Consider the following 27,510-nt stretch of genomic DNA (forward strand, 5'->3'; position numbering starts at 1 on the left):
GCATCATATCAGAGTCCAGGACACTTTAATTATATTAAAAACTTGTTTTCACACACAGCCGGAAGCACTGACTCAACTGTGAGACAACTGTCCAGAAATGAACTTTATAGTCAGTCAATAACTGTCGGCCTACTGTGAAGATGATATTTATACTTTATTTATCCCACGCTCTGCAGAAACTCTGTCCAATAATAATAAATCTAGAAACTGAAGCACTGAGCGGTCCTTTAACATCACTGCTGAGAGCGTTCATGTGCTGATCCTGAGAGTTCTCAGCACCTCCACCTGATGCTGCTGCACATGGACCAATCAGAGCTGAGCAGGCTTTACTCTAGTACTTGTGCTTCAGTCTTTTATTTTCTTGCCACGTTCTGCTTCTGCTCCACCTTTCACAGGGAAATATTGTCCATTTATCCGACATCTTGAGGAACATTTGCACATGAAACATAAGAGTTTATAAAATGTGACGTCTGGTTGGAAATGCAGCTGAAACGAGCAGCTGATTATTCAATTTGTTGACTGACAGAAAATTAGCTACTCTGCTAATCGGTTATTGGATAGATTCATGTTTTATCCAGCTGAGGTGATGCGTCATCAAACTCAGATTTCTGTGTCAGAGCCCACGCTGTTTTGCTAACGTGTAGCTACAGATAGCATGACGGAGGTCAAAGGTAAACCGGGGAGAGACACAGAGTTAGCTCCAGATGTGAACACAAGCTGAGATAAAAAACACAGATCGCTTTGTTAGCATTTGCATATCCAGAGAAGCTAATTAGCATTAGCATTTTAGCAGCCTTTAGCAGTTTCTTGGATGTTTTCAGCTAAATGTGGATTACCCATTGTACTGGACGGTGAAATGTGAACAGCATGTCAAACACGTTAAGAGTTTATTTTGTTAGTATTCATCATTCACGTGTCCAGTGAGGCTAATTAGCATTTAGCATTCTGACAGAAGCTAGTGGGAGCGGTTGTTGTTTTGTTACCAGTTTTTTTACACGTTTGAAAGAATTATGCTGAATGATGTGATTTCATTGAATTAAATGAGTTTAAAGTCACGAATCAAAATTAATTTAAAGATCCTGTAATCAGAAGAATCACACACACGGTGGCTTTAGTTTTTATTGTGTCGCTTAATGTTGAAATGAAAAAGGAAGGAGGCGGTCCAGAGCTTATTTCATAACCTCTTTCTCGTATTATTTATATAGCAGGTCAATGGTTGAGATCTAACTGGTCATAATTACACTGGAATGACACATTGCTTGTTGGGCAGCTGTAAAAAGGCAGAAGAAGGGACACTTGGCTCTCACAGGCGCCAAACCATCCAAAAAGATCTCCAAGGAAACACACTCTAAGGCATTGGCAGATAACACACAGACAATATTAAGCTTGAAGACAGAGCGAAACACGTGTGGCAAGAACACATACTGCGAGTGCAAGCGTCATGGCGGGAGTCCGTCTCGCGTCCAACCCGAGACTTTAGCTTCCCCTCGACGGAGAGTGGAGACGAGGAGCTCGTCCTCCCCCGTCTTCGTTTGTGCGTCACAGAACAAGATATAAATAATGAGCAGACTCAGTGCTTTCTGCAGCCAAGACGGAAGACAGAGCCCTCGCGTTGGACAGCGTTCGATGATGAGGAACCTGCAGTCCCACCTGTCTCCTACTGGAGCTGCCAAAGAACAACTCAGACAGCTTTAGAGTCCCGTGATGGGCCGAACACTCAGATTACTGTCAGTCTGTTCTGGCTGAAATCAAAGTGTCTTCTTGACACTGACTGCTGCAGCTTCAGTCCCAAAGTCTCACCATCTCCTTTAACTCCATTAGATTGTGAAATGTGACGACCACCAACCACGAAGCTGCGGCGACAGTTTCCTGTGAACATCTGGCACCTTCACGTTTTCACAGATGATCTGATCTCGAAGCTGCTGAAGCACCGTCGGACGATCTGAGGCGTCAGGACGAGCTGGAGGGTGAGTCCAGACACACTTCAGTCCGAACTGAACGTGAGGCCTGGGTGGGGCCGAGAGGACTGAGGACTGGTCTACGCGCAGGTAGATTCAACTTTTTTCTGGTCCTTGAGTAAAACCAGCCACCGTGAACTGTAGTGATGAGAACGTCTCCACCTTTTGATTCAAGTGTCAAAATCTGAAGACGGAAGAGTTCAGGAAGCTGCAGCGTAGTTTCCGCCGCCGCCGCTCTGCCGGGTCGCCTTCAACACGACCGCGAGAAATACCAAAAGTCACCAGCGGGGGCAGCGATCAGAATGAGAGGAAACAAGCCTGTGGAGTTTATCGTTGTCTCATCCGGAGGTGCAGCGAGCTCCAGTGTGTGCAAAGTCACTGCGAACCGACCCCCCTGGTCCCCGTACGAGTCCAGACAGGTCGTCCTTTGATTCATTCATGAACTTCACTTCTTCACGTGTTCAGTTAGTTTTGTCCTAAAGCTTCCTCCGTACAGCCAGCTGCTGACTGGGCTACTCCTGTGGTGTGATTGGTTGATCTTCATCCTCCCCCTCTGTAGTGACTGTGAGCCTCCAGGTCACTGTAGTAAGAATCCACTGTGTCACTCTTCTTCCTCCTCCTCCTCTTCTTCCTCCTCCTCTTCTTCATCCTCCTCCTCCTCCTCCTCCTCCAGGTAATCCACCCCTACGTCCTCCATCACTGCCTCTCCATCCTCTTCATGAGGGTCTGATTTCTCGCCCTCTTCCACTGACTCCTCCTCCACCTCCGTCAGCAGCTCCTCCTCCTCCTCTTCATCCCTCTCCTCCTCATATGAGGAGATGGGCGAGTAGTGTGGGAGGTCAAACACGTGGGGGCTGCTGGGAGCGTCAGAGCTGCTGGGTGGCGGTGAGGCGGCAGGCGCGGCCACGGGTATAGTGATGGGCACCGGGATGGAAAAAGCAGGAAGTGACCCGGACACACTCGCGCCGGCGCCGGCGCCGACCTCCTGGACCTTCCTGGTGGTCGGGTTCACGCCAGCGGCGGCGTTACAAGCAGCAGAGGGGATGACGGCCATGCCCAGACCTGAGGTAAGGGCTCTGGGTTCGGGTGTGTACTCCCGAATCTCCCCCGGTTCCAGCGGTTCGGGTCCACAGGGGTCGTGTTCGCTGCAGCACAACTTGCCGTCCAGCTTGGAGATGAAGAGCAGGCCGTCGCGGTGCTGGCTGCAGTAGGAGCTGGGACACATCTCGCAGAAGGATGCCGCATCCTTACCGCATATGTCACACTGGTGCCACGGACATTCCCAACGACCTGCAACGAACACACGGCGAGAAGGTCAAGCACCTCAAGCAACTCTCAACTTTTAGATTAGCAGACGTGAAAAGCTGAATGCCTTCCTCAAATCTGAAGTTTATTCATCTGTTTCGACCAGGAAGACGCTGAGCACCTGGTGTACAGGTACACACATATACCAGGAAACAAAACACACCAACGCTGCTGCCTGCTGCAGGAAAGACGATGAAAAACACAGGACAATGAGCTGGATGTCAGAGATACAGAGCAGTGAGGTAGAGGAGGCAGCACACGTGTTCATGACTGAAGGACTGAACAGGTACCAGCTCTCTGTACTTAAACACAATCGTGTACTTGATACTTCTACTCCACTGCTTTTCTCTGAGCGTGTGCTGATGCAGAGACCGACCTGCAGGCCTCTTGGTGAGGTTGAGGCAGTCGGCGTGGTAGACTTTGGGACAGCCAGGTCTCTTACAGGACACCATCTGTCCTCCGTCTCCGCAGCTGAAACACTCGTCCTCTCGCTCTTTGGTCACCACCGCCTTGTTCTTCCTCTTGCCATGGCCCCTCCTCTTCAGCTTACGGCCTTTGTCTTCAGATGGAGGGTTGTTCTGGTTGGGAGAGGCGGGGGGGGGGGGGGGGGGGGGGGGGGTTTAGTGGAACTTTCATTGAGCGTTTGACATGTTGTGAGCTTTCAGTCTCTGCCTCACCTTTGGCCTGACGCCCAGGAAGCCGCTGCAGTTCGGTGCTCCACATTTACAAACCGTCTTTCCGTTCCCCAAACACTCCAGGTTGTAGTTGAAGGTTAGCTCCGTGCCTGCACACACACACACACACACACATATTTGACTGCTGAGGCCTCATTATTCTTCAGGGGGAGTCAACAGGATCCTGATGAAACATCTCCATGTTCTAACCTGAGCTTCAGGTGCTCACCTGCTTCTCACATCATCGAGTTGATTTCATGCAAAGAGAAGTTTCATATTCAAAAGGCTTCACATCAGCACAATAACAAAGCGTTACCTGCAGCGACGTCCACGAGGGCGAACAGTCCCACCCGAGTGTCTCCGCTCACCGTCCACTTCTGCGTCTCGCAGTTGGGCTGACAGCAGTGGTTCATGAAGCGAGCCTCGTTCCCCTTCGGCCCGGCATCGATGATTCGGTCCTAACAAATGAAACAAGGAAGAAAAGCCCAGACCGGACTCAGAGTGGAGGTTTCATGGTCAGCATCTGAACCTGGTGTCATCACACCATGTTCATCCATCATCATCAACAACAGAGGAAGAACCAGCAGGTCAGCATAACAGTTCATATTCAATCAATGTGGTTTCAATCCACATTTTACCCTGGTCTGGTCTCTGGGAGGGCCCGCCCCCCCCAGTTTGAGAACCACGTAGACAGTTAATGTAGACTGAAAACTTAAAGACTTGTTTTTCTTCTTCTCTTTATTGAGTCACTTTCTCTGAAGCGACCCTGAGCCTCCATGGACAAAATGTTCAGCAGGAAATCACAAAAAACAGAGAGAAGAAGAAACAGGGACGAAGAAAAGAACCAACTGGAAGCACAAACAGCGGCTCAAAGACCTGGACTGTCAGGTCCAGGCTTTCGTCCTGCGGGACAAACGTGATGAGATCTGCTCTCAGTTCAGGCAGCAGCTGCTGACCGGAGATGAGACGCTGCAGAGAAGCACCAGAGAAGAAGACAATTCACCGTCACCTGGTCAAAACTAAGTTCACATCTTCGCCTCAGAATGAACACAAGCACAGCCAGCGTGACGACGGCCAATCAAATCTCTCCAGAGTGAAGACAGACGTCTCTGAGTTGATGCTGCAGCTGCAGAAGATGGACAAACTCGGTCCAGTGTGGACGGCACTGAGGAGGCTGAAGAAGACCAGAAGAGAAGGTTTGACAAAGACCTTCATGGATGTGAACCTGCAGCAGGAGGAAGAAGCTCTGATGAAGAAGGCCATCGAGTTGGTCCCTGCAGCACTGAAGGTCGATGCAGCAGGTGGAGAAGGTGAACCTCCAGCTGCAGGAGCTCCACATGGAGCTGATGCAGCAGAAGAAAGAAGCCTCTGGTGATCCAGAACCTGCAGGGACCAAGACCAGCAGACTGACCAGGAGTTAGAGGAGGAGGCTGCCAGAGACCAGTTGTTCACGTTGAGAATAAAAACAAGGTCACTCCTGTGTTGTGAAGTTGCTCCATATTCAGAATTTACTCACATAGAAGTGAGGAGAATTATCATTGTTTTACCCAGAATGCACCACTGCAACAGCCGGCTGCTGTAGTTTCTAATCAGTTTATGACTCTCTCTCATTAAGGGTTACTTTGGGAGGCTAAAATGCTAGCATCTAAAATCTAAAGCATAAACGGCATCTCCCTCTTACCACAACGTAATCTTTGTCTGACTGCGACAAACATTACTCAGTCACATCTGTGTCTCACCTTTGGTCCATCAACAACACACCGAAGAATCAGACTCACTGCTTTTCCTGAGTCCAGGTATTAATCTCTTTATCCAATTACGTCGCTCCATCCTCGCTGTGAACCACTGAGCCTTTCCATCATGATACTCTCACCTGTTACCAATCAACCTGTTTACCTGTGGAATGATCCAAACAGGTGTTTTTGGAGCGTTCCACATCTTTCCCAGTCTTTAGTTGCTCCTGTCTCGACTGGTTTGAAACGTGTTGCTTCATCAGATCCAGAATCAGCAGATATTTACAGGAATCAATGAAGCTGATGAGCTCAGACAGTAAATATATTGACTTTGTGCTGTTTTCAGGTCAGTTTCTGTCAGAGAGGATCAGCAGGTGATCACATCCTGTTTGATGTTTGACACAGAGTCACAACTGTTCTGGGATCAGGGTTATAGAGAGTGGGCTTAATAAAATAATACTTCATGCCATATTGAGTCTCTGAGCTGTACCTTGTCCAGAGTCAGCATGTAGAAGTTACAGATGTCGTTCTCCTGGGCGTGTCTGATCCTGGACCTGCACTCCTCCTCGTCAATCACCTCCCCGACGTACTCGCTCACAAACTGACCCTGAGAGAAAAACATTTAGCTGATCAGAAGGCAGTTCTGCTGGTTCACGAGGTCCAGGAGAAGTACTGGTACCAGCAGGTAGACCAGTGCTATGAACGGCAGTAGGGCGGGTACCTTTTTGATGTCGTGGACACAGCGGAGCCCCCACCCTCGAGACAGCGTCCTGAAGATCTCCACCTGGCTGTACTGACGCTTTGTAAATGCCTGGTTAAGGCAGCGCTCGCCTGCCGGGCAAACCTGCAAGTTCAGAGGGTCGAATTTCACAATGCAGAAAAAAATATCAGTCAAATATAAAGACCCCCCCCCCCCCCACGCAGCATCACAACACACCGCTCTCCTACGACAACATCAGAGGAAGCTATTAAGACCATGAAGGTGCAGTCGTGTCACTCAACTCTGCAGCTCTCCACAGTGACTTCAGCTCATTGTTAATCTGTCCAGACGACACACAGCGAAAAGACAGAGACGACTGGACGGACGTCCATCAGGTGGACAGAAAGACAATCGAATGCTAACGCTGCTCTGTGTCTGCTGGGCTGGAATCACACCTGTTTACTTCATGTCATGCCTTGAAGCAGATTCAAAGCCTGGCTTGTTTTCTTCCCAGGTGAGGTCACGTCTGAACACACCTGCTGTGGCTCTGACTAACACTCACCTCACCTTCTGTCTGAACACACCTTTAGTCTTGAGAGGATTTGTTCCTTCATGAGTGAATAGTTGTATCTCCTCTGAATATCTCCACTAAGAAATGATATTTAGCTTCTGTGATGTTTGATGTTGCTGTGATGTAGGAGGTGACGGAGGATTCTGTACCTGCGGGTGGCATTCGTACAGCAGCATGCGGTTGATGCACTCTGAGTCCATCCCACACGGGCTCTCGTCCGTTGCCTTGCAGTTACAACGCGGGATCTCCGATAGGTCGGCCGTAAAAATCTGAACCTTTCCTATTGGTCGATTCACCTGAATGAGTCAGAAAGGTGGAAGCAAACGTGAACTCTCCTCTGTGTTCATGTTTATACGTCTGATCACATTTAAAGCTTGTCGCAGAGTGAATCTGATGATTATTAGAACATTAATGCTCAGTGCCAGAATAATAATCAATTAATAAACATATCGTAGATTCTCAAATAGCAGCCAAAGAACCAACCGATTAGCTCTGTGTGAACTACGCTGTCCTGAACCTGCCGTGGAGGATAAAGAATACAGCCATGGCTTTTATTTAGAAAGAAAACCCAGCGATGTATCCTTAGTGCTAAATAGGACATGATAATTAAAGATAAAATCTGTAGCTCTAACAGACACCGCTGCCTCTCTTTGAACAACCCTGGAGGATGAATCGAGTCTTCTCCCTGACCTTTATATGTTTGTATGGAGGAGGCTTCCTGTCGTTCTTCCTGTCCTCTTGAAGCTGCCGAAGCTCCTTCTCAGCCTGAAGCTCACGAAATCGCACAGCTGCCTCTTCTAAAGCTGAAGAGGAAGATCAACGGTCACACGACTCAGCAAAGTCATCAGGTAACAACTGAAGACACGAACACAGAAACTCTGACGTTCACGCTCAGTGTCGGCTGAACCTGTTCGATACCTTTCTTGTAGGTGGCATCAACACCTTTGCCCATCTTTTCTTTGCTGTTGGCGTCCACGTCCATATAAGGGAAGACCCTGGCCTGGTAGGTCCACAGGTAGTCGTTGGAGCCAAAAAAGTGGACGGGAAACTCCCCGACATCGTGCCTCATCCGCTGGATGTTTTCTGGGATGGTTTTGGGATGACTGACCTCTGCTGGCCACCACCTTTATAGAGGAAAGAACACAACAGGATGTCAAAACTGTCTGATTATTGTCCAGGACTGATCATCCATCTGTCTCAAGGTGAAGGTTATAGGTTTGGAAAAGTCTGGAAAGTGTTTTGGAAATGACAGAACTGAGATCAGTCCAGAGATCTGGTGATCAGTTTAGCCCGTATCATCCGTCTGCATCATGACGGTCAGGGACGCTCTTGAGTAATTTGTTGCTGTAGCGAGAACAGAAGTTTCTTCTTTTCATCAAATACTTTGATATGTAGAAACAACTAAAATATGACGTTAACGTGAACAAGACCAAGAGTCTATAGCCATGCTATCAGCTCGCTAAATGCTAACATCACCATGCTAACAAACTGATAATGACATGCTAATATGCTGATGTTTACAAGCATGTTCACCATGTTCATTATCTTTGTTTTGGATGCTAGCTGCTAACATCTACCAGTTAGCTAATGGTGCACTGAATAGTCATTTCCTGTATCAGTGTCAGGTGAGTGTGGCCTGAGTCACCTGAGCAAATACTGGACCCGATTATGACAAACCACATAACTCTGACACTGAAACGAGAAATCAGGAGACATGAACTCACTTCAGGACCCGTCTCTGTCTTAGCGAAGAGTGAAGTGAAGTGAGTGTATATTTGTACATACAAATCTAAATATGTCCTATTTGTGTATTTCTTTTTAGAGACATTAGCCATGGCGGTATTTTTAGCTACGTGCTGCTGTAGATCACAGATCGCCTCTGAACAGCGTCCCCAGCTCACCACTGACCTGTAGCGTCCGACCTTCACCCACAGGATGTCCTTGTAGCGAGGTTTCTTCCCAGCCTTGCAGTCGTTACAGTACCAGCTGCCTTTTGGCATTTCCATGTTGAGACACTCCCGGTGGAAGGCAGCGGGACAGGACTCACAGCACAGCAGACTGCCCCCTGGAGCGCAGGAGGAGGAACAGCATTTGTAATATGTTGGCTAGCTGCTGGTTGCTAACAGCTACATTCAGGTTATTACTGTTCCGTGATGTCTTTATGGAGCATTTTAGCCCATTGTTTTGGTTTTAGAGCATTCATGAGAAGGTCGATGCCACTCAGCAATCTGCAGGCTAAATCTGAATCTACAGCCAGCAGCTGGTTAGCTTAGTTATCAAAAGGCTGGAAACAGGGGTAACAGTTAGCTCAGCTCTGTCCAATGGTAAAGTCCACTGACCTGCATGTCTGAAGCTCACTAAGCAACGCAGTGTGTCTCGTTGGTTTAATTGTACAAGTTAATTTTAGCACAAGATCCTTGTGCTCAAAAAGAGGATTCATTCTCAGTGAAGAACCTTGGAGCCCTAATCTGCCTCTATACCTGCCAAAGAGCAGTGATTCCTAACACGTCTCTGGGGGTCATCAAGTGGATACCTCCCAGTGCCAGTTCACACTGCTCCTACACAATCCAAACAGCACTGCCACGTTCAACTGACCCAGGCCTGTTTAGGAGATGCTCCAGGTAGTGGCCAGTACTGATGCTACCATTTAGCTAGTGCTAATGCTAACCGCTAAGAAGAACAGAAGAAGACAATACAGTTCCAATGCTACCATTTAGCTAATGCTAATGCTAAATGCTAACCACTACCTGCTAAGAGGAACAGAAGAAGACAATACAGCTAGATTCACCTATACTGTTAATGTTAACTGCTAGATGCCAATGCTAACTGCTAAGATACTATCATACTACCACCGCTTTAGCTATTGTTAGCGGCTACAATGCTAGCACAGGGCAACGTGCCACATGTAACTGCCAATTGCCACACTACCATCATCTACCCCTGCCTCTCACCAACTGCACCAATGAAAACTGAACGGTAAACATGACTAACTGCTGTTGAACTGAGGGCTACGCAGGTATGTCAGGACCAGTAAATTCCTGGAGTCTCCGTTGGCAGTCAGGCAGCTGGTTCCTGCTACTGCTAAGCTAAGTTAGCTGGCTGCTAGTGCTAGCTTCATATTCACCGTACAGACATGAGACTGATGTCAAATTGAATACGTCTATTTGCCAAAATGTCGGACTTTGAACTGCTGGCTTTGGGCAGATCTGGGCTGAGAGTATATCAGCTGCTCAGGTCTACAAAGAGCCGACCACACGTTCCCGAGCCGGTACCTTCAGTGCAGACGAAGCACCAGCTGACGTTGACGTGTTCGTGGTTCTTGACGCCGCGGCGGGGAGTGAAATGGTTGGGACAGACCATGCTGTTGTTGGAGAGGATAACGCAGCCTGCTGCCATGCAGAGGTCTGTGGCGTGATAGGCTACAGGGCAGCGCACACAACGGACCAGACGACCTACAGACAAACAGCAGACGACAGGTCAGAGCCTGGAGGGAGCTTCACCGGGAACAGCGCGAGTGTCCTCTGGTTACCTTTAGAGATGGACGAGCTGTTGGGATTGGCGATGAAGCAGGTGAGACAGACGTGGATGGAGCAGCGGAAGCCTCGGTTCACGGGTGCGGTCGGGGCGAAGTTGGCGATGCACTCCCCGTGATAAAACTTCCCGCACACGGGAATCATACAGCGCCGCACATCCTCGCTGCGCTTCTTACAGACGAAGCAGGTGTGGACACCTGAGAGACGACATTTACATTTATGAAAAACCAAATAAATCCTGCACAGTCAATCGCTTCATTCATGATGTTTGAGTCTTCAGACCTTCGCCAGGTAAAGTCAATGATTAGACACACCTGATTTACACTCCGGACAGACAAACTTCCCTTTTGGCGCCTCGGCCAGAGAGATGCAGGGCAGGTGGAAAGCTCCACAGCACTGACCCTCACAGAGCAGCAGCTCACCTGTCTTCTCACACACCTGAACAAAGAACACAAGCTGCCTTCAAACAGGGAACGACGGTGACTCACAGTCGCTGTGAAGGTGTTCCCGTGGGTTTCCATTTCCTGTGTGGTCCGATGGGTAAAATGTGCCATTTTATAAGTGAAGTCTGGCTGCTGCAGAAGCAAACGTGCACCAGATGAAGACCGTTTTCCACAAAAGGAAGCAAAAACAGATAAACATCATCCTTAATATGAATAAACCAACTGATGTCACTGGAGCGCACAAATAAAAAACAGGATTTAGGTATATGAACAGGAGGCGGGCGGAGACGCGAGGAGACGGAGGAGAGAGGAGGAGAGAGGAGAAGAGAAGAGGAGGGAAAGCTGAGGTTTACCTTGATGTTTACCTTGAACGCTCTCACAGGGTGAAATGTTTTCATTTCATTCCAAATGTTAAAATGAGCAAACGATGCTGAAACAGAAACGCTGACTGACTTTTTATGGCGTTCGTCCATCATCTGCATCCTGTGCAGGCGATTCCAGACCAGCCCAGCTCACACTGAGTTACCTGAACAGGTAACCAGCCTGTTTGTAGAGTGTAGAGGCGGTAACTGACAGTTCTAAATGTGCTGCACGGAAAACTAGACTCGTCGTGAATGGAACGACCACATCAGGTACCGGTGGAGGAGGAGGGGCTACAGGAGGGCGGAGATGTCTGATTTAATTCACAAACAATAATTACCATAATTACCACATAATACATGAAAACATCCCGCCACAGGTCAACACCAGTCCTCCTCTGACTGCTCCAGGCTGCGGTCTCTCTTCATCATGTTATTTATCAACGACATCGAGGATTTTGTAGAATCATGAAAAAGTTTTGTAATAAAACAAGATAAAGTGTTGACAGGAAGAGGTTTGAATCGGATATGTGGGAAATATCTGAATATCTGAAGCAGAATTATAACGAGCAAATATTTGTTTTCTTCTTGCTGTGACATCAACACACAGCAGAGAGTCACTGAGTGCGTCGTCATCACGCTGAGTCAGCACGCCACACACAAATGTCCCCACGAGGACTGAACAAAGCCACGCTGTCACCAGATTCAGCCTCCGTCAGTAAACCGGACCCTCGGGGGGCGCTCACCTGACATATGTTCTCCTTCATGGAGGCGGGGCCTCCTCTGTCCCCAATGATCTTCCTGGAGGGTAAAAGTGGGTCGTCACACAGCGACAGGTCGTCCTTCAGGGAGGAGAAGCTGTGATCCAGGCTGGACGGGTCAACCTGCAGAGACCAGGGACACGATCACATGACACATCCATCAGCCTGAAACTCAGAGTCTTCCTCAGAGTCTTCCTCAGAGAGGCTTTGATGAAGCTTCCTCCACTCAGCAGGGAGGAAGGTGGCTGCGCAGGGAGGGTGGTGTCGCTGCTCTGCGACACTCTGCTGCAAAGTAGGAACTACAATCATGTTTATCTTTATTCTGTTGGCGCCATTAAACCATCAGAGTAAAAGACAAACAATCATAAAATCATTAAAAAAATCACACGTAACTGTGATATTTACAGCCAATCACAGCAGGCCGTGAGTCAGCACTAGACAGACACCTGCGTGGCTGTGTGACGTCACCTGAACGTCCAATCACACGGTTACAAACAGCCCGTATTAAACATGTTGATGTCAGAGGTGTGGACACGTTTCCACCGTCCAACTCATCCGTCAACTCAGCTGTCTCCTCACCTGTCTCCTCACCTGTCTCCTCACCTGTCGACTCCCTGTCATCTCAGTTCTGAGAGGAGAGCCGGCCAATCAGAGGCAGCACTGCCTTCTTCTACAGCTGAGTAAAGTAACTCCCTGCAGTTCCAGCTCAACACTGCCCCTACTGGAGGAGCACGAAACTGAACGACTCGTCACTCGACCTGCAGCTCTGCTTGCTTCATTCAACATGAGGTTTAGCCACAGCTTGAGGATCCACTGGATCTCCTAAATATCGCCTGATATCAGATCAAGTGAGTCAAGCGAGTTTTAGCCGGTTAAAGACTGATTTCCTTCGCTGAGACAGCTGATAAAAATGCGTCCTGCTATCAGATTGATGACTTTAAAGTAACAGATCATTTCAGGCGGCTGACCTCTGACTCCGCTGCGTCCTTCCTGACCTCTTGAGCTTGAGGAGCATCGTCCTCTGCCGATGGCGTCGCCACCCTGGCGGGTTCGGCCTGCGCTGGCGCTGGACTGGAGGGTGCAGGTGAGCTGGGAGGAGGATCTGTCTGCACGGAGGGCGAACAGGTTGGAGTCTCTGTGGTCGTAGGTGTGGAGCTGGACGCTGTGAGCTGCTTAGTCCTTGGTTTTAAAGACGGGGGCCCAGAATCTGTGTGTGAGACTGACATGTTAGACTCAGATACTGCAGGTAAAACAGCGAAGGTGAGCTACATCTCAACACAAATCTTTTCACTCTAATTTAGATTGCGGTTCATTTTAAATCAGACTCTTCTTATGAGAAGCACAATGATTCCACTGACTTCCTCTTCACTGTTTCACCTGCAGGATGAAGACGACCTGCGCTGCAGCATCATACACACTGAAGGATGATTGACTGACCTGACTGAGCCGCAGGATTTGAATTCTTCAGTGTTTTGACCTGTAAAAAGAGGAAAACGCTTCAAACTTACTGATAAAAACATCACTTCCTGTTCTCTGAGGGTCTGTGTGGGTCGGCCATGCTGGTTTCTGCTGCACTACTTTGTTTAGTGTTACTGATTAATTTAATCCACACAGACCTGAAAACTTTTCATTTCTTCTCTTTCGTCAACATCAAACTTATTGGAAGCGTTGCTGCTTGACTCGATGTGAGAAACTTCAGCTGCATCGATCAAAGTTATTTCCACTCAGTCAAATGAAGGATTAGCAGCAGGCTCGTTACACTTTGTGACTGAAGTCTTTCTAACTAACATCACAGTGTTCTTTAAATACGTCCCGCTGACGAGAGTTCAACAGCTGACGTTACACAGCTGTGAGATGTAGATCTGTGCTGCAGAGATATTGATAACACTGATTAATACTATTAATAATCCAACAAGCAGCCTTTCTAAAAACAGAACTCGATGATCCTGACGAAGGTTTACGGATTGACGAGCTCACGTGTTTCCTCAGAGAACAGACAGGTATCGTACTGACGCAGGTGTGCGCCAGGTGAATTGTGTACGTGCTGTACCTTCTTCTTGGGGGCTGTGGCGGCCTCTGCCTCCAGACAGTACTCCAGGATCTTCTGAGTGGGCTTCCTCTTCCTCTTCCTCCCCAGCACAGGAGCGTCTCCTGTCAATCAAAGGTGGCGTAAGAAGACTCTCTATGTTCTCCAAGTTTCACGTGAACTTATTCATCACAGACAGGACAGACAGCATAGACAGGATGGACAGCACAGACAGGACGGACAGGACGGACAGGACAGACGGGACAGACAGCACGGACAGGACGGACAGGAAGGACAGGAAGGACAGCACAGTTGATTGTTGCTGCTGTCTGGTCTCTCGTCTCATGTGTTGCAGGACGTCCAAATCAATCTGTCAATCAACCAATCAAAATAAACGACATCATGAGTATCTGGACGTCCTGCTCTTCACTGAGTTTTCGGTCTGGAGATGTTCCAACAGTATTTCTAATAATGTGTGCCTCCGTCTCTACAGTTCTACAGCAGATTTTGACTGGTCTGCACAGAGCTCTGAGCTCGACACCTTTGGGACGACAGCGGCCAATCGGATTGACGCCGCTGCGACTGAATGGTCGCAGACAGTCTGAGAAACTCTGAACGCAGTTAGGATGCAAAGAAACGCAGACGGTGCCTCACCGGCGTCTTTGACGAGGCCTTCTGACAGCTCGGCCTCGGGGGGAGGGGTCAGCGTGTCGATGGACAGCGCAGGTGCGTCTTGGGGAGATGTGTTTTCAGTGCTGGGAATCTGTAGCTCGGAGGGCATCGTTCCGGGAACTTCCTCAGGGGGCGGTGTCTGTATTTCAGGAAGTAAGTTCAAGGACGGTTGGTCACGTGAGTCCCTGTCTGATCCCGAGGCCTCGGACCCGGCGGTGACGGGCTGAGGGGCCTGAGGAAACACATGACGTGGTGTCAGGTTCACGTGCAGCTGCAAAGAGCGATACTGAATGCTCAAAGCCTCAGTTTGATGCATATATACGAATAGAACAGATCTTACTTTGTATGATTTTTACCTTTCCAATCAACTGGAGAGGCTTTTTGCTTTTCTTCCTGGAGGAGAAAATCTGATCGTACTCTTCGGTCCATTCAATCAGCCTCTTGCTCGGTTTTCGTATTCGTTTATGTGCTGCAGAAGACGCAAAGGAAGACGAGACAGCGGCTGTTTACACAATAAAAAATGAACATTTCTCATGTTTCGCTGCAGTTAAAATATTCTGAGCTGCACAGCTCGACTTTAATGCATCGCAGACACGCTCAGAGCGGCGCTCAAGCTGTCGTTCATTCGTCAAAGCTGATATGTTGTCTGTTCAACTCGTGATCAGTTTCACTGGTGAACGTTAGCTGAATTGTTAGCATGGAGCAACCAGTGCGCACTAATTTAAACTGTTTGAGGCGTCCAGTTGGTCCATTTTTAGACACTTTCCACTGATTAAAACATTTTTATATATCCAACTTCCGTTACTTTAACTTCTCCTGAAGTGGTTTGTGTTCATGATCGCTCTAAAAACCACCAGGTGCTTCGACTCTGCTTCCTCTCCCGATGTTTCCAGCTTGACAGCGCTATGAGTTCCTGTCATTCAGTGACAGGAACTCATAGCGCTGTCACTGTTAGCTTGGATTAATGAGCCTTCTTGCTGAACGGACTGGAGAAAGACCTCCAGGACTGAAGAAAACTGGTCTCTGTTATTCTTTGCAGGCCGAGAGTCCAGTGAGGTCAAACGTGCTGAATGTTCAGTGAGGTAAGAATGAGGTGTTCAGCAGCACAGCAGACATCTCTGGAAATCACAGAGTTAACAGCAGAAAGCTCTGCAGAAAGACAGAACTTTGATCATTTGAAGCACAAAAAACGTGTTTCCATCAAGGTGTTTTTAAGCACTTTGAAATATCAGCAAAATTTGACAAAACTGCCTTAATTTCGCAAATATGTTTTTACACCCACTTCACCATTCTTCTTCTTCTACTCTGACTATTATTGCCATGCGTAACGTAGCTTATACTGCCACCTTCTGACCAAACTGTGCTTTGCGTGACCGAGTTAATTCAAATTCAAACACATCAAATTAGCATTTTCATGTGTTTTTTCTTTTTTTTGTGGCATTTCAACATTTTGCTTGGAATTTGCTTGACAATAGAGAGAAACAAGGCTGATGTGGTTATTTTGCTCTGTGTTATTTTATTTTAAGTCTGCCGTGGACAGCCGTCACGTCGACAGGACGTGGCTCCAGTCGCTGCTTCTGTTGTTACTGATACTGGGAGCTACTTCCATTTGTCTAAACTGGCACCATTAACACATATCCAATTAGCTATTAGCAGCTCCTGTTTGCACCCGTGAACGTACACACAACTATCACCGAATTACTTAAATTAAAAAAACCTTTAAAATATGATGATTTCTAGGGAGTGTCTTTCTATGATTTCTAAGTGGTTGATTGGACGCTTGTTGCTCGGCGGACATCAGAGATAATAGTTTCCTCAGAAAGAGAAAGTCACACTGAATCTAAACAGAGTTTTAGGCCAGACTGGACAGACTCTGAACTGGACTCACCGGTTGGAGCCTTGTCGCCGCCTCCAGCGTTGTGCATCAAGCTTGTGTTGGTCTGCGTACAGTCGAGGCCGTTCTGCGTAGTGTCGCACCCCTTCTGCTCCAAAGGCACCACGTTCTGTAGATTCTCATTAACTCTGCTCCACCTCACCTCCCCCTCTCCTACCACTCCTTCACCACCTCCCGCCTGCCTCTCCCAGCTGCTGGTCTGTATGTCCAACAGGGACAGAGCTCTGGACTCCATTCCTAACGAAGAGTCCACTGCTGGCGAGGACTCCAGTCCTGGGAAACCAGGTCCAGACCTGGCAGGACGGCGGCAAGGCACTTTGCGGTTGGCTTTCTTTTTCACTGCGCTGGAGCTGCTCCGTCTGTTGTAGGGCCTCTTTGACGTCTGACTTGTGCTGTTTTCACCGTGTGTGATTTTGATTTTGATTGGACTTGAACTTCTATTAACATTTTGGACTAGTTGATCTTGGCCTGTGGGTCTAGTCTCTCCAGGCATCACTAAGGGTTCCTCCTTAACATGTGCACTCGGTGGCCCAATTTCCAACTCTAAGGGGGTCCCCTCCCGCTCTCTAGTGTCATGCAAGTCCTTCAGCATCATGAGAAAAGTGCTGAACTTGTAGTTCGCGTCTGCTTTGAAAGAGACGGGTTTACCGCTGCCCTCACTAGTCAGGGACTGGAAGGACACCTCCTCCACGTTTTTAAAGGCGTTCATAAAAGCAAATGGCGAGGAAGGTGATGATGAGGAGCATGTGTCAGAAGGCTGATCTTCCTTCTTTGCTTTTACCCTTGAAGTAAGAGGTATGAAGTCCATTGGCGGGGTTGAGGATATTGAGAGGTCTTCGTCTTCACTCTTGACATCAGCCTCAAAGTCAGCCGACTCAGATAACGTCAAAGGGGGGGTGCTACAGCTGGAAAACGTGTCCTGACCATGGCCTTGAGATTTGAGAGAGTTGATTTTAGTGCAACGCTTGGCCTCAGGACTCCACGTGGAGGCGTGTGCTGAGTGGTTCTCGAGGTCCTCAGGTCCTTTCCCGTATGGACTGAAGCGTTCTTTCTGCTCGGCTTCCTTCCTTTTTACACGCTTCTTCTGTTCCGCCTCCTGCATGGCCTTCAGTGCTCTGGTCATCAGTCGACTGCTGGCTGGCAGGTGGGCCGGCTGCTCGTGTAGTACGACCTTACTCACTTTATCTGGAACCTGCTTTGGTTTGTGGACTTTCTTGGACTTCTCAGCGGACAGACCTTCAGGTACATGAGCATCCCCACATACTGAAGTCGTATTAAAAGCTGTACCAGTGGCAGGTGTTGCTTTTTGCTTCGAGCTGCCTGATTGGTCAGAGGACATGTTCGTCACATCAGAGGCTGGAGTCTCTTTACCCTCTGACTGCTCTGATTGGTAGGAGGAAGTCACATTGGTTGGGTTTACATTTAAAATGGGCCTCCTTTCTGCTTCTGGGCTTCCAAACTCATCAGATACAGCTTTCTCTTGTGATGACTCTGACGACAGATGAAGAACACCAGTCCCACCACTTGCTTTTAACTTCTTAACTGAGACCTTTAACGGTTCAGAACTGACTGCCAGTGTCTCTACAGAGACACTTCTGTCCACACAGTCTGATTGTAGAGAGGACATTTTAGTCCCACTAGTATCTGGTGTTTTTTCATTCTCAGGACATCCAGGTTGGTCAGATGGACTGATGGTCACACTGGAGTTCAGGACCTTCTTACCCTTCATGTCTTTCCGTATTAGCTTGACAAAGGGCAGCCTACACTTAGAGACCAGACTTGTTTGCTTTTCCAGCCTTTCTGATGGCTCAGTAGTGTCAACATTTGAACTGGATGCTGAAGTTTTCTTACTTTCTTCTTCGGCTGCTCGGTCAGAAATCCTGCCAGTGACGTAGACCTTTTTATTAGCCGTCATGTCTGAATGTTCAGTTCGGCTGAGACTCTTTACACTCTCTGAAAACCTAGGCTGGTCTTTGAAACTGACTGAGGCCTTTTTACCATCCGAGCTATCTGACTGGTCAGACGCTGAGACAGTCACAGTGTCAGATGTATTACTGGCTGACTTTCTACTCTTTGAATATCCACACTGGTCAGAGGGCACACGAGTCTCAACAGAGCCCATAGACCGCTGCTTGTCTGACAGTCCTGACTGGTCAGCAGGACTGCCAGTTGTACCAAGAGGCCTGTTAGCAACCAGGCTATTTTTACACCTCAGATGTCCTGATGGTTCAGGTGGCAGAACTGTTTCAGCAGGTAGACTCTTCTGCTTGTCCAACAGCCCGGACTGGTCAGTTGACCCACCGCTGGAGGAGGCGGCCCCAGGAACCAGAGTCTTTTTACTGACAACAGACGAGTTCTTCTTCTTACAGGGCACTTTGCTAAAGAGAGAGCGGTCTGGCATCGGACTGGTTGTTTTGGGCCGTCTGTCTTTGCCTGATTTACTGAACCAAAGACCACTCTGAGTCTCTGGCTGCTTCTTCGCCTCTTTGACGACTGTAACGGACGGCTGAGTTGCCGTTAGCTTCGGCTGGCGTTCGAGTGCTTTGGGACACAAAATCTTGGGGACTGAGTCAAGGTCAGAATATGGACACTCTCCATTGTCTCTCTCTGATTGGTCAGGACTATTACGAAACGTCTTTTTTGAGTGTTTACTGTTGACGTCCTTTGACAATTTACTTGGTTTTTTCTTTCCAGAAGATTTCCTTAAAGTGCTTGTCTTTGCTGGAGCTGTCATTGGGGATGACATCACTGGAGTTAAAATGGATCCATTGGTCATGAGTGATGTTTCAGGAAGTGCGGGCGAGGACGAGGGAGGAAGGGTCGGCTGGGCCCTGTTCACTGTCTCCGGCGTGGAACTGGTGTGAAAGACGTCATCTCTGGACGAGGGAATGGAGGAGGCCATTTTGGGTCTCTCTGGGAGAACAGATTCAGCTTCTGCCACACTGGATCTCCAAGAGTTCTGAAAACGCTTTGCAATCTGCAGAGAGATGAAGGAAAACGCTGCTCAGTCTTTGCACACAGATGAGTTTACAGAAGAAACTGATCACCGCAATTTCTGTTTTAGCGAGAAAAAACTACATTTTGTTTGTTTCAACTTTCTTTTACGGTCTAACACAATGGTCGCCCAGCAACAATGATGATTTAGGTCAAATTTATTAAGGCATGCAAGTAGCAACTCATCATTCATAACATAGTAATTACAGTGTATTTGTAGTTCTGCTCCCTTTGCTTCCCCCTCCGGCGCAGTAGGGGGAGCTGTTCAAATTCAAAGCCTCCGTGGAAAGTGTGAGTTGCTTTTTCCTCCACCCAGGTTAGCTCCACGGGCTCCCCAAAAGTCCTGACATGGTAGAGCCGACAGGGCCGGTCACTGGGCTCTAAGACAACGACAACATTCAGCCTCGGTCTGAAGAGACGCACATCAAAACTACATCATCCTGCACAGGAAGGACAGCAGAGCATCAGCACGACAACGGGAGCGCTCGTAGGACAGAACACCGAACTCTGACTGTGTGACTGCTCTCAGATCAGTTTATCTAGACTCAGAGCGTGATGTGGTCACATGACCAAAATATTAATCATCAGCTGAACGGGCTGCAGCGAGCACGCCATCAGGTCGTGGTGTTCACGCTAACCCGTCGAGGTTTTAGGGTGATCCAGAAAAAGACGAGCGTTTGTTACTTTTCACACTTTTACAGCATGAAAGCATGAAACAGTCAGTGAATTCAAGCTGCTCGACATGACTGCTGTCAGTAGTGATGGACGGTGATGAAGGACATAATGAAAAAGTGATATTTCCACTTTAATTCTAAATTATTGTCGGCTCTCATAACATTTTTAAACTTTTCCACGCTGATGGTTCTTCACTTTAGAAACTGACATCATGAGGAACATGACATGCTAATAACATGATAACTATACATGTCTGAATGTGTTTTTAACATGCTTCCTATCATTATCTCAAACAATGTTATTATCATCTTATTAATGTGATTATCAGCTTGCTTTTTTCTAGAATAAATCAAACCTTAAGACACGATGCAGCTGTGCTACGATCAGCCTGGGGTGTCAGTTAACCGTAGAGCATGTGACAGTACTGAAATGCATTAGTGCAGGTAATCATAAGTCAACAGTGTTCCAGGCCCACCTTTCACTCTGTGATAGAGTCCCTGCACCGGGTCAACGGTCACCTCGCAGGGCCACCATGGTCTTCGGTTGAACTTTGCCCAAATAACTTCACCCTCTACAAACTTGACAGGCGGCAAAGACTTTTTCTTGAAGCTGTTCTGCTGTCGGCAACATAACAAGAAGAAAACTGCGATGAGACAAATGGAAATCAGACAGCTGTTATATTTTCACCGGACTTCTTTGACCTCACTGGACCAGTTCAGGCCTCTCTGGGTCTGAACTGGTCTGAGTGTCTGAAAGCTTGTTGGAGGCAGTGAAGATCCACTAACGGCTCTCTGCATTCAGAGCTGGATGAAGACTGAACCATGTTTCTTCACCACAAACAGCTCAGACATGAACACTGACTGCTCCTCATCAGTGATCTTCATTTGACTGAACAGAAAACAGCTGCTGTTGGTCTAAAGTCATCTGCTGTGCTTTTCCATACTTTCACACCGACAGCATGAAAAGAAAACTCCATATCGGCTCAAAGCCTTCAGTTTCTGACCAACAGTCTAAGTTTAGCTCGTCTTCTTCTCTTGTTCCACAACAGGTTTAAAGCCACAACACGAGCCGCGGTAAAAATACCCATCAGCCCTCTGTGGCTCTGTGCTTTGTGGACGCGGCAGGAGCTGCTCTCAGCAGCAGGTTGAGGGACCGGCGGGCCCGTGAGCAGGCCTGAGTTATGGCTGGCATGCAGCAGGACTGGCTGGGGGGCTGATACTGGCTGCAGCCTTTTAAAGGAGTAGTTCACAACCTTTTGGGAAATACGCGTCTGTGCTTTCCTGTTGAGAGTTTAATGAGAAGAATCATATTTTCAGCGCTGTACCTCACTGTCACACCCCTCCCTTCACTGCCACCAGACTCCTTTAACAAAAACAGTAATTTTACCTCAAACGTTGGGGTTGCTGGTCTGCCGCTGCCTCCGTGGGTCAGTTAGCTTGTGACTTTGGTGTTTTAACACCACGTTAGCTCTAACTAACCGACAGAGGCAGAGGTAGACCAGCCAGTCTGGTGGCTCTGAGGACAGCGATATAACGGCCTCAGTACACTTCAAATGATTTGTTTAGGTGGATAAGAAACATTTTGCTGCTACACGACTTAGCTTCGGTGTTGGTGGTCCCACTTCAAGAAATCTGAACTAACCCTGAGAATGAAGCTACAGCTGGGAGACGACTGGCTCAGCTTAGTGCTAAAACAGGAAGCAGCGTGTGCAGGTGTCAAACACCTGTAGGGACAAATCTTTAGCAACAATCTTTAAAGTGAACTGATTCCAGTGAACGCAGTGCAGCGCCCCTCACTGGCAACAGAGCACACTGCGGTCAGCCTCGGCAGACTGTTCGGTGCCTCCTCGTTAAAGCTGGCTGCTGAAACACTGACCTCATAAACGGTGCTTCTACAGGTCGACTTCTGTTCTGAGCTTAACGTGGAGGGTGAAAAGTGCTTTACGACACAATCACCCAATCACACACAGGCAGACTGAGGATCAACCTTCTGATTGGTGGATGAGTCGCTCTACTTCCTGTGCCACAGCCATCACATGACGGCCTGAACCGGCAACAAACGGAGCGTAGAGCAGAACAACTGAAGAGTGACAGAATCTTTGACCTGAGCTGAAACCAGACGTAATTCACACCTGGAGCACTTTTAACCCTCGCTAATTAACACGTTACCTATTTAATAACAAGAACAAGTTTCGTGCTGTAACTATTTCTTGGCCACAAACACTTCCTGTGGTCACCACTAGTTGCCTGGCAACCACACGTCAACAAATCTCCAGGAACTACCTGTTGTTTTTACATGTGGGGTCTTATTAGCGCCCAGCTGATTCACTGGTCAGGCTGATGACAGGGTAGCATCCTCTCAGCACAGGTGTCTTCCAGGTAGAATGTGACTTTTTAACTAAAGCTTAACATCAGAGCCTGTTGTTACCTGTGAGGAGGCGTCTGCTCGCTCTGAGTGGCCCACCTGAGGATCTATGGCCTCCTTCACAGGAGACACTGAGACATGAAGGATAATAATAAAATGGATGATGGCTGAGTTCCATTTAGCTGCATCAGTTTCAGGTTGTGGATTTAAGGCTCGCTGGGACTGTCGAATAGAACGGAGCCACAGTTCATGTTATCTGTCACACCTGTGCGTTTCCCACTGTGACCAGTCGAATGTCTGCTGTGTTCACACTCATTGATTTTGTCACCTGTCATTAATCAATAATAAGCTGCTGTTGAGCTCGCTGCCGCTGAACAGCGTCAGTTTGAGGAACGCGTCGTCACAGAAGGTGAGAACAGTGCAAACCAACGCAAAACGTGAGACAGAGAACAAGATGAGCTCCTTCAGGGACAGGTCGCTATGTGGTGAAGTACCTGATGTCCACCTGAGACGCAGCGCCAGGTTACAGCACATTTTAAATTCTGTCGGTTTGTCCACGTTTCCAACTCACACTAAATATCTGTAAATTATAGTAAATAAGATGGAGGAGGGTGAGAGTTCTGATTCTCAGTACTGACAAAAACACTGACAGATCAACACACAAACGTTCTTCCTGATGGATGACTCACTCTTCTCATCAACCTCCGTCATATCAGACAACAACAAGCTAACACTTGGAACTACAGTTCCCATGAGTTTTGGGGGGATGTAAACAGGAAGTATAATGTTGCCATGACTGGCAGTTACAGGTGGGCGTGGTTTAGGTGTGACGACAGCGAGAGAAGCGACTGTTCGTCTAAAAACAACATGGCGGCTCCTGAGGAGGTTAGCATAGCTGCTGCTGTAGCATCAGTTAGATAAGAACAGTCCTACTAGGTCACATGGTTCATTGATCTGATTGGTTGAAGTTAGCCTGTGATACACAGATGGTTCATCCAATCACCTGCCTAGTATTTTTTGAAAGCACCTGCTCTCTTTCCAAGGTGGCATCAGGTTACAGTCAGGTAGCAGTGAGCTACAACTTCAGCCCCCTTCAACCAACATTTGTTCACATTTTGGCAAAGTGACAACAATCTGCTGCTTAGCTGTTAGCAGCTCCTGTTAGCAGCCCCTGTTAGCAACCACTGTTAGCAGCTCCTGTTAGCAGCCTCTGTTAGCAGCCCCTGTTAGCAGCGCCTGATAGCAGCCCCTGTTAGCAGCTTCTGTGAGCAGCCCCTGTTAGCAGCTCTTGTTAGCAGCCCCTGTTAGCAGCAACTGTTAGCAGCCCCTGTTAGCAGCTCCTGTTAGCAGCTCCTGTGAGCAGCCCCTGTTAGCAGCCCCTGTTAGCAGCTCCTGTTAGCAGCTTCTGTTAGCAGCTCACTGCATCACCGTGTGATGGGAGCATCTATTTCTAAGTGGACTTATGGACTTTATTATTATGGATTTATGGATTTGTATTAGAGACAATGGACATCAGAGATGCTACAATAACCTCAGGAAGTGAAGTCACTCTTCATCTAAAAATATGTGCGTTGTGTGTGTTCAGATTTGACTGAGCAGGATTTCTGATGCAAATTGAGGCATCAAGTGTTTTGAAGCACCTTCGCTGCCTCCAGCCGCTGCTGACCATGTAGATGAGCAGGACCAATCAGAGGCCAGTCCACTACCACTAACTTCTACCTGAAACCTGTCTAGAACAGCGGCATGATGCCTCAACTCTCCTCACAGTCTGAAGACCTCTGCAGGACCTGAACCTTCTCTTTTGGTTCTTTAAAAAGGAGACGCCAGAGAGCCTCACATTAGTCACACTGACCGCTGCTTACGACAGGTGAGAGACAGTGAGGTGTTCAGTGTTCAGGCTCTGTGAGTGAAACTGTTCAGTGATCCAGCTACACATCAGATATTCTCTGGTCAGGTGAGCGTCAGTCCTCCTTTAGGTCTATTTTGAAACCGCTGTCTCGCTACAACAGAAAGAAGAAATACCCAGAGAGGTTTGCTTTGTGTAAAGAGGGTCAAACTTGCCATTGAATGCCGCGGGGGACTCTCCTCCAGCAGGAACAGCTCGGCGTCACTCTCCCACTCGTCATCGGAGCCATCCCAGTATCTCCTGCGCTGACCCGAGGACTGGGACCGGGTCACGATCTTGGCTGACGACGGCGTAGCCTTGGATTCTGAGTCTCCAGGAGCGGCCTGAAGAACAGTCCCCGCCCTCTCACGTCTGTCCTGCAAACCACCCGCAGGCGACACCGTTGCCCGCTCTTCATCATTGTTGTCATCCTCAAACAGAGAAGATTCAAAGTGCAGGAAACCGTTAGCGAAGGGGCTGTTGCTGTCGAGAGAGAAGGCCGGGCTGGGCGGGCTTGAGAAACAACCGTCAGGCTTCTTCTCGGAGACGACGGCGTCGCTCCGATTGGCTGCGTCTCGACTTCTCGTCGGGACCGCGACTTGTTTTTGTCCAGATTTACCAAAGCTGTCCTCCCTGCTGGTGCAATCGGCCCAGGAGTCCCTCTCCGCCTCCTTCCTCTCCTTCTTATTGACGCCCCACTCCCAGCCCCGCTCCGGCTCCCGTCCCGGCAGGACCAGGTCTGGCTGGCTCACCATGGTGGTGAGGTGCTGCAGCCTCCTCAGAGGACTGTAGGAGGAGGAGGAGGAGGAGGAGTGCTCCCTTTGTGTGAAACCATAGATGGACGCATGCTTGAGGGAGGAGGCGGTGGACATGGTTAGGCCGATCCTGTGCTCATGGTGTCTGGAGGAGCAGGAGTGGGTGGAGAGGTCAGGGCCGGGGGTCAAAGGGCAGCTGGACTGATGCGTCTCCCTGCCGGGGCCGGAGTACCGCCCACTCATGCTGCCATGGTTCCTCCCTGAAACATGAAGAGAGACGATCAGCGTGCAGCCGAAACACATCCACCGACATCAGGTCTGCACGAGTTCACACTGAAGCTGCATTTCATATCAGAGCGGCCGAACGCGCTGGTCACGTGAGATCTGAGGAGATTTTCTAACGAGAAGAAGAAGAAATGACACGTCAGTCATGTTTTCTACAGTCTGTCAGAACAGCTGATCTGAAGTCCTGCCTCAGCTCATCACCAGATGTTTGTTAAGAAGACGACGCTCTGACCTCAGATCCGTAAAACAACAATCATATGACGTCAGAATGAAACGGAAACAGACTCTGAGGACGCGGATCGACCTGATGTGACATTTAGAGGAGATTGTGCGCAAACAGCGCAGCCGCGCTGAAGCCTCGGGAAATTATCGCGATAGCCTGTGATGAAAATGACATCAAGTAGGATAAGGTCAGCAGCCTGTAAACTCACACACACACACACACACACACACACAATGAAGCCCGTCAGGTTATCACAGCGCGTCGTGTCGACGGTAACGCGCCGGCGCTTCACCTCAAACTGGAACCAAAATGGACCCGCTCGTGCGCGCGCGTGTATGGAACGGGCGCGTGCGCGCGCGCGTGTGTGTGTAGGCTATAGGCGTGTGCAGCGGCGTGTGTGTGTGAGTGTGTGTGTCGCTCGTGGCTTGCAGTGGCTCCATAATTGCACGAGACAGAAACACAAACGCTACATAACGAGACGACGGCACAAAACAAGTTCACCTCCACACACACACGCACGCACGCACACACACACACACACACACAGGCTTCCTTCGACAGATGCAGGCTATGTGCATCAAACAACAAAATCACGCAGAAAACGCGTCATGACGCGGGATCCGCCGCGGGAATCTTACCATTCCGCTGTCGCTCACCGCGAACGTGAGCGTCGATCTGCTCATTTTGGCCTTTAAATGTGCCAATTTCCAGTTTTTTGAGAGCGGATGAGGAGAGTCCCAGCGGCAGCACTACTAGGCCTGGATCCTGTGAAACGTACTCACTCACTCCCCCCTCCAACCTCCCTCCTCCTCCTCCCCCCTCCTCCTCCTCTCTACATGCGCTAAAGCTGGTCCAGCGGCCCCTGGAACAGCGATCCAGGCGTGTTGTGCTCCTCCAGCGACACTCCCCCTCTGCCCGGTGTGAAGTGTAACTTTCCAGCTCTCCGTCTGGGGGTCTGTGCTGTGTTCACTGGCTGTTTCCTGCCCGCAGACTCTGCCTGCCCCTTGGAAGTCAGCCTCTGTGCCGTGCGCGCTGCCGGTCGTCACTGCCTCCCTCCTCGGCCGCTCCACAGCGAGCAGCTGAAGGGGCCGCGAATCCCTCCTCAAGAGGGGCAAAGAAAAGAGAGAAAAATCTGGTTTGACAGCCACCAAAAAACGCCCCGCACGACCACCCGACACCTCCACAACGCCCCCGCCCCTCTGCTTAATTACGAGCATCAATTATTAAACTAACCCGGCTGCCATCACCACTGACATGTCACATGCCAAACTTGTGCCAACAACTGGCATCTTCTGCACCGGCAGCCCGACGCGCACACGCGCCTGCAGATGAGACGGAACCAGAAGGAAGTGAAGTGAGAGAAAACGTCCAGAAGCAGCAGCTGAGCGGCAGGGAGACGGTGCAGCAGGCTACCCGGAAAACACACGGGTTTCCTCTGCTGAGGCGAGGTGCCGTGCAGCCTCTGAATGCACACCCGGTCCCTTCAAAATGGAGTCCTCCAGCCCGAGAGGAGGAAAAAAACAGGCCACAAAGTGTTAATGCATGCACGATAGAAAGTTCAGCAGCCTCGGAGGAGCTGAGCCTCTCGGCGCACCTCTGCCGGGCTCTGGAGGGCTTCCTGGAGGCTGGATGAGTCCTGAATCACCCAAAACACGACACTACACTATCTGACATGCTGAGCCTCCAAAGTCACTGACGAG

The 27,510-nt window shown here is 49.0% G+C and overlaps 1 protein-coding gene across 4 annotated transcripts; it reads right to left on the reverse strand.

Annotated features, from left to right (window-relative positions):
- Nucleotides 1–1,109: 1,109 nt before the first annotated feature.
- Nucleotides 1,110–27,510, reverse strand: nsd1b (nuclear receptor binding SET domain protein 1b). Of its 4 annotated transcripts, none has more exons than XM_041952326.1 (24): nucleotides 27,405–27,510; nucleotides 24,724–25,562; nucleotides 20,774–20,912; nucleotides 19,831–20,003; nucleotides 16,624–19,606; nucleotides 15,092–15,204; nucleotides 14,718–14,967; nucleotides 14,088–14,188; nucleotides 13,475–13,514; nucleotides 13,006–13,244; nucleotides 12,023–12,160; nucleotides 10,789–10,912; nucleotides 10,471–10,671; nucleotides 10,214–10,393; nucleotides 8,850–9,006; nucleotides 7,860–8,065; nucleotides 7,632–7,744; nucleotides 7,091–7,237; nucleotides 6,392–6,514; nucleotides 6,161–6,277; nucleotides 4,254–4,395; nucleotides 3,941–4,047; nucleotides 3,640–3,841; nucleotides 1,110–3,248 (listed from the first exon to the last, which is right to left on the reverse strand). In XM_041952326.1, the coding sequence occupies exons 2-24, from the start codon at nucleotides 25,543–25,545 to the stop codon at nucleotides 2,560–2,562; spliced, it is 7,506 nt and encodes a 2,501-aa protein (XP_041808260.1). In that variant the 5' UTR covers nucleotides 25,546–25,562; nucleotides 27,405–27,510; the 3' UTR covers nucleotides 1,110–2,559. The 4 variants fall into 4 exon arrangements, with proteins under 4 accessions (XP_041808260.1, XP_041808261.1, XP_041808259.1 ...); XM_041952327.1 differs by lacking the exon at nucleotides 27,405–27,510 and adding an exon at nucleotides 26,449–26,578 and having other exon boundaries at nucleotides 13,033–13,244; XM_041952325.1 differs by lacking the exon at nucleotides 27,405–27,510 and adding an exon at nucleotides 26,449–26,578.

Source organism: Chelmon rostratus, chromosome 14 (assembly GCF_017976325.1).
Source record: "Chelmon rostratus isolate fCheRos1 chromosome 14, fCheRos1.pri, whole genome shotgun sequence".
In the NCBI taxonomy this organism is placed as follows: domain Eukaryota; kingdom Metazoa; phylum Chordata; class Actinopteri; order Chaetodontiformes; family Chaetodontidae; genus Chelmon; species Chelmon rostratus.